This window comes from Fukomys damarensis, unplaced genomic scaffold (assembly GCF_012274545.1).
Source record: "Fukomys damarensis isolate Sample0158 unplaced genomic scaffold, DMR_v1.0_HiC HiC_scaffold_16, whole genome shotgun sequence".
In the NCBI taxonomy this organism is placed as follows: Eukaryota; Metazoa; Chordata; class Mammalia; order Rodentia; family Bathyergidae; genus Fukomys; species Fukomys damarensis.
Window position 1 is genome coordinate 27,491,234 of NW_022900928.1, and position 10,825 is coordinate 27,502,058.

The 10,825-nt window shown below is 38.3% G+C and overlaps 1 protein-coding gene across 6 annotated transcripts in view; it reads right to left on the bottom strand.

Moving 5' to 3' along the window:
* The window catches only part of C2cd3 (C2 domain containing 3 centriole elongation regulator), a 130,152-nt gene that overhangs the window by 24,832 nt on the left and 94,495 nt on the right, over nt 1-10,825 (bottom strand). For all 6 annotated transcript variants that reach the window (XM_010603279.3, XM_010603274.3, XM_010603280.3 and 3 more), the window contains 4 exons: nt 9,415-9,553; nt 5,733-5,797; nt 2,646-2,851; nt 1,310-1,443 (listed from right to left, as the gene is read on the bottom strand). In XM_010603279.3, coding sequence (XP_010601581.1) covers nt 1,310-1,443; nt 2,646-2,851; nt 5,733-5,797; nt 9,415-9,553 — 544 coding nt within the window. The remainder of the gene's footprint in view (nt 1-1,309; nt 1,444-2,645; nt 2,852-5,732; nt 5,798-9,414; nt 9,554-10,825) is intronic.

Sequence of the window (10,825 nt, forward strand, 5' to 3'; positions counted from 1 at the left end):
CTATGTGAAAACCTAAGTAGTTGATGCACATAACATATAAAAATACTGGTTATTTCTAGTCTCACTCTTCATAACAACCTTCAAGGTAATTTATTATTTTCATTCAACAATTATGAAAGCTAGGGGCCGGAGATTTAACTCAGGAGTTCTATCACCTGTCTTGCAAGCTCAAGGTCCTAAGTTCTATCCCAGTACCAAAAAAAAAAAAAAAAAAAAAACCCTAAAGCTCAGAGAATTATAGTAATTAGCATAAAGTCACACATATCGAGCAAGTGGTAAAGTCAATCTAAGATTCCAAATCTTTCTGACCCTGAAGTATACCCTTCACTACCCTGAACAAGGTGTGATCAGAAACAGCTAAATTTGTTAGGTGAGGTGGTTAGAAAGGGAATTATAGCCTACTCTTGGGTGGATGGCTAAATTAGAATAGGACATTTTTATTTGGCCCTTCTGAAGTGCTAACAGTGACATTTTTATGTGAACAAAAAGCAAAGCCCTAAACTTTTAGTTTTTAAAATTATCAAGCAGGGCACAAGCGATAACCCACATATGTCACTGACGAGATGATGGTCAAAGCAACACTTTTAACATAGATTACAAAAGAATTATCTAAACCCTAGAATGGGAATCAAGAGACATACAGCCTCCTCTGTAGAGAAGCCAGAAGATCTCTTCATATGGTGACCCAGTAGAAAACTGCATAGTATGAAACAGGCCTTATTGTGCATAATCAGTACGTTAGTGTGTAGTGGAGAAAAGAGTCTACTCAATTAACTGCTGTTGTAGCAGTGGCTGCTGTGGGAGAATACTCCTTACCTTGCCCCTGAGCATGGGAGAAAGACATGGGAAAGATCCCAAGGGGAGGGAACTAGGGCCTGGAAGGGAGCAGGTTAGAAAAAGGCAATCTTACTTTTAGACCCTGTCCTCTGACAAGAGGCAACATGTGCTAGCCCTGAGAGCCACCTGCATGTCCATGGTTGGATTCATGAAAGAGATGGTCCAATGACTTTTTGCCAAGCAATCTGGCACATAGTTTTAGGAGAGGAAAGATGATATATTTCTCAAAAAAGATTAAAGGCTTCTGAGGATAAGAGAATAGCGGCCCTGGCACTGAAGTAATCCTTTTGATAGCAGTAAAAATTCTAATTTCTATTTTATAAAATTTTGTTTCCATAGATCTTAAAATGAGAGATCAACAAAGCTCCTCCCATCTGCAGTTTCGTCCTCTAACAAAGGAAAGAGAAATAATAAGCCAGTTTACAGACTTCTATTCTTTGACCCTATTTCTTCCTATTGAGAAATTACTCACCTTCCCGGAGAGGAGAAATCAAGGTCCTTCGAAGAGGTGTGAGTAAGCTGGTCTCGAGTGTGTCTTGCAATACAGCTGGGGAACCCAGCATAGATATCAGAGGTCGGGAAGGAAAACGGACTGTACGTTGGGATCTGTAGAAGCAACAAAATATGGTACACAAATTACCATAAACCCTTGTGGAACCAAATATATAAATAAATTTGTAAAATTTACTTAGTATATTACTGAGTACTTTGTGTACTCAGTGTATACATGTGTGTTTTTGTTTTGCTTTGATTTTTGACATGGGTTCACTATGTTCAGACTGACTTTGAACTAGCGAGCCTAGGCTGGCCTTGAACTTGAAGCGATCTTTCTGCCTCAGCCTTCTGAGTGCTGGGATTACAGGTGTGTGGCATCACACCTGGCTGACTTTCTGTGTGTTGAATGCTGTGCTAAGCAATTTACATATTTTCATTCAAACTTTTATCTTATAAACTCAGTAGTGCTGTTGTCTTTATTTTACAGATTATATTGATTCCTTTTTAGTTGCTTTGTCTATGTTTATGATTTTGTTCCTCCAGCTAGTTTGTAAATTGGATGAAGATCATCTTGTTTAGTTTACATGTGAGGATAATGTGGCTATGATACTTCTAGTCTCATGACTACTAGAGTTGAGCTAAAGAAAAGACCTTGCTATGTATAGGTTCGATAAACTCTTGGTCATTTTCTTTTTTCGGTACTGGGACTGAACTCTGGAACCACTGAGCTAAATCCCCAGCCCTTTTGGTCATTTTCTTATGCATTCATCCATTCAGTATTGATATCCACTTTGTGTCAGATGCTGGATCCATGAACATGAGAAAGAGGTAAATAAAGCAAAGCTTTTGCCTCAACAGACTTGGGATAATGTGGAAAATTATTTTCTTTTATAGTTGAATTCTTTGCAAGAGTTGTCTTCATTCACCATTGCTAATTCCTTTCTTCCCAGTCTTTTTTTTTTAATGAAAGATCAATGATTTTACATTGACAGAATTAAAAAAAAATGGACACAGCTTCAGATTCTATGCTGCAACTAACCTTGTTTTATTTAAAAATGATATATAATACATGTATTATTAAATTTACCCCTAAAAATGTTTTGTCATGGTTTTCAGGATATTTACTGTTCTGCAACTACTATTATCTAATTCCAGAACTTTTTCATCAGCCCCAAAAGGAAAGAGGTTGTTAGGACATGCCAATCCATATATAATGTGTTTGGTAAGATCAAAAGTACCTCAAAATGTAAAGAATCTTTGTGTAGGTTTTTGCTCAGTAGAACCCTTATAAGTTAGGTGTGATCAGCACATACCAGCAATGCCTGGGTCTCCATCCCACGTCTTGCTTGCCTCTCTTCTTTGAAGTGTATCAAACTCTCTAGAGGGGAGATGGCGACTTTTATTTGCCCTTGGCACTCTCCACTGAAGTCTGTAATGTTGTACCAGCCACAGATAAACTGGAAGCCAGAGAGCAGCGGGGAGAGATCTACTGAGGCAAAACCAATCACTCTCTCCTCATCTGTGGGGAAAGAGAAGAGCTGGGCAGTGTGGCTGGACATATCCTGCACAGAGAAGCTGATTCAATTGAATGGGGCAGTTCAGTGACTCCAAAGCCAACACAGAAGATAATAATGAGTTTGAGGGAACCGATACCAGTTCCTGCTAGAGTTCCTTTTCTTTCTTTTTTTAGAGTTCCCTTTCTGTATGGCAGGGAAGAGCTGGCAGGGTTGAACTCTGTCCTTTTGATACAGGCACCTAGTAAACATCCCTGAACTTAATAAATACTTGTCCTTATCCTTAGGTTCATGCCTCAGTTTTCCTCAGGGTAATAAATTCTTATTTTGTTGTTGTTATTTTGGTACCAGGGATCAAACTCAGGACCTTGTGCTTGTGAGACAGGCTCGGTGCCACTGAACTAACTCCTCGGCCCTTGGGCAATAAATCTTAAAATTATGGAATCAAGATACATTTGCGTTTTCTTATTTATACTTGTCTGTTACTGACAAATTGTCTAAGACATTCATGTACATTACATTTAATTAAGAACTAACACAAATTACAGAAGAGAACAATCCCCTGGAAAACCAGGACAGGGTACTGCTATATTTACGGTTCCCTCTAACTACAGAATGTCCTACCCCTTCATAACCCAGCTAAGGTATGGTCCAGGAAGTGTTCTTTGACATCCTAGTCTAGGTTAGGTATCACTTACCACAATGCCCTACACTGCCAATCTTATTAAAATGTAAGTATTTTTTATCCCCCACTGGCTATAAGCTCTGTGAGGAGAGAACCATGCCTGTTTCTTACTACTTTTGTACCCCTTGCACTTAGTGACTGGCAGAGAAGGTGCTCTCTGTAATATGTGTGCTGAATCTGTGTGGAAAGGGCAGAGTTAAGAGGAAGAAGATATCTACATACTGAGAGACAGAATTAGATGAATACGGGTAGCTTGGCCCAGGCATTTTCCTCACTTGCATTTAAAATAGCATCTTACAGGACACCTTAGGGGTCTTGAATATAGGGAATGTATTTTATTTTCTATACCCAAAAAGCCCTAGCAAAACAGGCAAAAATAATAAAAATAGCTTTATTTATTAAGCAACAATTAGGTGTCAAAGTGTGAAGTACTTTACATATATTATTTCTGATCCTCATGAAACCCTAGAAACTCAAGTACTATTATTATCTTAGTTTTATAAACAAGAAAAGAAAGGTAAGAAGAAAGAGGTAAAGTGATCTACTTTATACCACACAGTAAATTGCAGAGCAAAAAGATTTGACTCAGATCTGCCTAGGACCATTCTTTTTTTTTTTTCCCCTGCAATTGACCTAAGATAAACTCTGGTCTGCTTGACAATTTCTATAGTAATTTAGATAAAAGAAAGCAAGAGAGGAAAGAGAACTCTTTTGTGAATCTTAGCTAGCTAGATATAGCAGCAATTCCTTGTGTTGATAGAGAGAAAACTGATTTCTGGTCAGTTCCTCTGCACTGATCAGGATGGTAGAGGGCAAAGCAGGAAGGAACTAAACATCAAAGTAAGGTTCACACCAGTTTTCACAAAGTGGCACAGGCAGAAATTAAGTCAACTTCCTTTATACCCTGATTATTCTCTGGTGTTTTTTGGGCTTTGTGGTCAATAATGAAACAGCACTGGAAACAAAATACCACTCTGTAGGTGACTTAAAATCACCAAAGATTTCAAAACCAACCCCAGCAGGAAAAACAAAGGAGCTAAACTTACAGGAGGATTAATGAGGTGAAATTTATCAAACTATAAACATGTAGATGTCCCCACCACCTCCTCTTTCTGGATTATCTGATCTTACAAGCATAGTGAGGCACAACCAGTGAAGGCTGAACTGGGCTAATCCTAGCTCCATCAATTAATAGGTCTACAACCTTAATCAGGCCACTAAACTTCCTTATGCCTTAGCACCTGCGAAATCAGACACTGTATTTTTTTAAAATTACATGATTAGAGATGTTTATCAAGCTCTTAGAACAATGACATTCACTAATAAAAAGAATAAAAATTGACAGTATTTATTGTCAGGCTTTTATTTACTTTTTTAGAACCCTATGAAATAGGTACTATTATTATTCCTACTTTATGGCTATGGAAACTGAAGTACAGAGGAGTTAAGTCATTTGCCCAAGGTTACCTCACACTACAGTAAGGGGCAGAAATGGCATATGAATCTAAAGAATTTGGCTTCAGAGGCAATATTCTTAACACTGATGGGTCATGCCTATTAACATGTTCCTGCCAGCTCGAACCACCAGTGGTACATGCATGGCTGTCCCATAGGGCTGCTGTAGCACTGGTGATATAAACAGTACAGTTATGCATGGGCCAGTCATGGATGTGCCACTGATGGCTCAAGCTGCCAGGCAGCGAGACATATGAGTTATGGCCCAGTTGTGAACGTGTTAATAAATTGTAGCTAAGTAAAACTGGGTTCAATGATCTTATCAAAACCTCCCTTTGAGGGAGGTTCTTAAAACAAGGAAGGAGAACCTGTTAGGCCTTGTCTTGTGCCTGAAAATGCTGGGGTCTTGCTTAAAAAGCTAGGGTCAGCAGAAGACCTAATATCAAAGCAGAGAAAAATCACTTGTGTGTGACATGCTGTAGATATGGTTATTGATAACCATACTTGGATTTCTGCACTAAGCAGGTAGTCAAACAAAAGATCATTTCAAAGTATTTGAATTCTACAGGAGAACAATGTGGCTTTCTGTGGGATTTTCTACCACACACATGGATTCCTAGTACCATCAGTGTCATAGTTTCATTTGGTCAAAAAAAAAAAGAAAAAGAAAAAAACATAATATATCATCAGTAGAATGTGAGTTCATTTTTATAACCTGATAAATATTTAAACAACAGAGTTCATACCTCCTTTATGCCAGACTTTGAAGACCAGAGTTTGCTGGGGGTCCAGAAGAAGCTCTTTTGATAGTCTATTAAAATAGACAATCACCACAAATTAACTGTAGGAATCTTCTTTAGCATTAAACAAGGTTTGAAGAAACACTGTAGCTTACCAACATTATTTCACTTCATTGTCACAATCGCCATTCTAGAACATACTTTTATCTTCCCAGTCAAGAGAAGGGGATGGCAGCTTAGAGGTGAAGTAATTTGCCAGGACCCCTGATGAGGGCACTTCCCCTTGCCCCCATAGCCCAGTCTCTTGTTTCTCTAAAGACAGAGAAGGGAGTATGGGAAGGGAGCTTCTCAATATGCAATGACAGCTCTACTGGGGTGGCTAAGGATTCTTCTTATGCCTTAAGGTAGGGCGATGGTGAGAAGGGAAAAGGGGAAAAAGAATATTTACTGAGTGCCTACCATGGGACAGAGGTAGTGTCAAAGTGTTTCATGTATATTTAATCTGCACAAAAGCCTGTGATATGGGAATCACCATCCCTATTTTACAGATTATGGAGCTAGTAGGCTCAGAGATGTAAAGTGATTTGTTTAAGGTCACATAAGAGAAACTGGCAGCGTTGGGTTTTGACCCCTGGTTTGCCTGATTCCAATGCTACCCAGCACAGAAGCAAGTACACAAAGTAAGAAAGTTCCTGGTTTTCCTAATAGATAAAGAAATTGAAGTGTAAATCACTGAGCACCTTGAATACATACTGTAAGAAGCAAGTTATGTATTTTTAATTACAAACTAAACTCTGTGAAGTTCTCAACCAGGTGCCAATGCTCCAGCTGAACAAAATGAAGATCCAGAGAAGACTGCAAGACTTAATTTTGTTTCCTAAATACACAGTGATCTAAAGAGAGCCTACTTCAAGATCAACAAGGGGAAGTAAAAATGTCAAGATGTGACAGTAACAATACCTCAAAATGATTGTTATTATTATGTATTACAAACATATACCAATGAAAATACACTCTGAAAACAATGCACTGTGCTAAAGTGAAACAGTGTCAGGATTTTAATTGCAGTTGGGAGTCAAAAGATTCACCTTTGAATTCTAGCTCTACTATTAGTACTTGAGTTGACCCTGTGCATACACTTAGCATCTTGGAACCCTAGTCCTCCTATCTGTTACATGGGATAATATCATCTACATACAAGGAGCCAGAAGGATCAAATAAAATAATTTTGTGATGAAAGAATTATAAATATACTACTATTCATTTTTCTTCTAACCCTGCCTTTGTTATAGGATCATGTAGTCTATTCCAGTAGACTTTATATAATCTCCCTATATCACCACCTCTTCCGCTGAAAAAGTTCTTTCATCAAGTTCAAAAAGTATTGTAGGCCGGAGATTTAACTCAGTGGTTCTGCCACCTGCCTCAAAAGTGCAAGGTCCTGAGTCTCATCCCTGGTACCATAAAAATGTTTTATAATTACATTATGTAGTTTTTGTGATGAAAAATCATCTCAGCTCTGAAGCTCAATAATCTGGTTTCTTGACTTCTGGACCAGAGGTGATATTTTAGATAGCATTCCCTGGCCACTGGTGCCAGAATTTCTGTAATTCCCAGTAGCTCACCATTAGGAATTATGTAAATGAGTTTTCATTCAGACCAGCCTCTCAAATTACACAACACTGAAACTTAATGAGGTACACCAACCTACCTATAGTATGGGTATTGTGAGAAAATACCATATAGTATGGCTAGTGTTGGTGGGAAAGAATTAAACTTATAAGAGGTAATGCAGAGTAATAAACAGTAACCATAGTTAGTATTAGGAACCATACTTTTTTTTTCCCCCTCCCTGGTACTGGGGATCAAACTCAGCACCCTGAGCTCATGAGGCAGGTATGGCTCCACTGAGCTAAATCCCTGGCCCCAGGAACTGTACTTTAAATGATGACCAGTAATTCAAAGAAAAGGAGGACCAACCTGGCATGCCAGTTCTGTGCCATCTCTGCCAGCTCAATTTTTCTGAGTAGCACTGCAACTTGATTAATAGGATTTTACCTCCTATATTTTAGTCCTACAAAGGACAGTTGACATTTATTTGATGGATATATATACTAGGTACCAAGAAGCAATTTTCCTAAATATCATCTCATTTGTATCTATAAAATTATCCCCACTTTATAAATGAGGAATCCAAGCCTCAGAGATATTATTATATAATTTGTTTACATAGCTAATAAATACCAGAGTGAGATTGGAGGGCAAATCTTTCTTGTTCAAAAGAATAGTCTCTTTCTATTGTACCAGAAGTCTTTTCCAAGGATAAATAATCCGTAGCCTTTCCTGAGATTAGTTCTCTCTGCCTGGAATACTCTTCCCACTCTTCTTCATTCTTCAGTATTGAGCTGAGGTGACTGTCTTATTAATGAAGCTTATTATCTTGAACTTCCAGGTTGGTCTAAATTATCCTTCTTTGAGCTCCACTAGCATCATTTTTATTTCTTTTACATACTTATCACACTTGATTGTAACAATTTTTATTTGTGTTTCTTTCTAAGTAAACCATTAACTTCTCAATAGCAGACTGTTTGTGTGTGTGTGTGTGTGTGTGTGTGTGTGTGTGTGTGTGTGCACGTGCGCACGCACAGGGGTGGGGGGGATTGAATTTAGGGCCAACTCTACCATCAAGCAAATCTCTAGTCCTTTACAAATATTTTTATTTTGAGAAGAGGCCTTGCTAATTTGCCTAGCCTGATCTTGAACTTGGGATTCTCCTGCCTCAGCCTCCTCTGAGTAGCTGGGATTATAGGCAGAATGCCACTGTGCCCAGTGCAGTATTTTTTAAAAAAACATGATCTTAGCCAAAAGGCTAAGAAACGATAGGTACTTTTTTTCTGGTATCAGGAATTGAATTCAGGGTCTTGTGTTTGCCGCTGAGCTATATCCCTTGCCCCATCCCTTTTTTTCTTTTTTGTGGTACCGGGAATCAAACTCAGGACCTTTGTGCTTTTTTTTTTTTTTTTTTTAAAGATGAGGTTTCGCTATGTTCTAGCCTGGCCCTGAACTTACTATGTAGTCTAGGCTGGCCTCAAACTCGTGATCCTCCTATCAGCCTCCTAGAATACTGGGGTTACAGGCATGTACCACTATGCCTGGCTCAAAGAGCATTATCTTAATCATCTTCAAAGTGCCTACAACTGGCAGGGCATATAAAAAGCCATTTCACTAAATAATTTTTGAGTTGAATGAACGAGAATTAAAAACACTACAACAAAAGCTTTAAACCACTGCTAGCTGTAAATTCAGAAGCACTAGGATTAAATGATTGCTTATGTAAGGAAATCATTTTTCCAGTTTTGCTCAAATACTGTTGTATTTATTATACTTCTTAATCCAAGTCCATTTCCTGGAACAAAAAAGCCAATTCTGGTATTGGGGATTTAGCTCAGTGGTGCCACCATCTGCCATGCAAGCACAAGGTCCTGAATTCAATCCTGGTACCAAAAACCAAAAACCAAAAACCAAAAAAAAAAAAAAAAAAAAAAAAAAAAAAACCAAAACCCAAAACCAAAACCAAAACCAAAAAAACCCCACTTCCCCCCAAAAACAAACTCCCACCCACCCACCAAACAAATAAACAAACAAAAAACCAATCCTGGAAGGGTGATGAACATCATAAAATACACACCTTGACTGCTGTTGAAAGTTCCAGATAGGGGAATCTGTGTTTTCAACCACTTGGGTGTACACAGGAGATGGCTCATCTGCTGTTGCAAAGGATACACAACAACTGGGTATGGGTACTTTCCGCTCTGTCAAGGGGCTCCCTGAAATAGAATATAATAGAGTGATTACACTTTAGGATACCCCCCCCAAAAAAAAAGTCTGAGAAGAAGCCCCCTGTGATACAGGTATAGTCAGGACCATTCCTAGCCATCTCCTACTTTCAGGTCTTTGCTCAAGCTACTCCCTGTATCTGAAATGTTTCTTGCAACCTTTCTGCTACTTTGCTCTGCCACTGATCTAGTAAACTACTTCATTCTGGCTCCCGGGACCTAAATTTTCTCTTCTGAAATCTGCTCTCAAATCACTCCCCACAACAAAATTCTAATTTTAGATGTATATCAACATTACTCAGATCTCTTTTTAATACCACTGGCTCACCAGCCCTTGACCTCTGAATTTTATTCTTGAAACTACTATTTGCTAAAGGCCGTGAAACAAAACCACTATTTTCATTTTGGAAGAAAATTGTTCCTTACTCAGAAACAGTCCTGTAGGCCAAACAGGCAGGTAATAAAGAAATCAACATGGGAGGGCAGGTCTATCAGGTTTCCCTGGTTTCCTTTTATGGGTGGAAATTCATCTAGGCCTGTTACATTTCTGGAAAGGTCAAGTTCTGAAACACTTTTGAAGGTAGTCCAGAAGAAAGTCACTGTACCTCCCACAGAGTTAAGACATACACTAAGAACAGTTAAGAACATATACCATGAGGTAAACCAACTTTACCATTTAATAATTTTCAATGAATTTCTTATGTTTTATGTAAGTATAAATAGTAGTTTTTTTTTTCTTGATACTGGAATAAATAGTAGTTTTCTGCACCAAGAATGGCATAGTTGTTTCAATGAGATTATAAGTAACAACTTCTCATGTTTCAGTAATATTTTATAGCAGGCACACTGTTTCCTTATACACTGAATTTATGCTGATAACACTTCTGGAAATCATTTCAGATAGATGGCTCTCTCCATATTTTACAAGTAAGGAAATTGAGGAATAGAACAGTAAAATGGTTTCCTCATTCCACACGATTAGAACAATCAGCCAAGTTCTTTACTTTTGTCTGGTTTCTCCATTGTAATATTTAGCTCAGTGGTTCTGCCGCCTGCCTTGCAAGCACTAGGACCAGAGTTCAATCCCCAGTACCAAAAATAAATAAATAAAAGATAGATGGCTCTCCATATTTTACAAGTAAGGAAATTGAGGAATAGAACAGTAAAATGGTTTCCTCATTCCACACGATTAGAACAATCAGCCAAGTTCTTTACTTTTGTCTGGTTTCTCCATTGTAATATTTAGCTCAGAGGTTCTCCCCC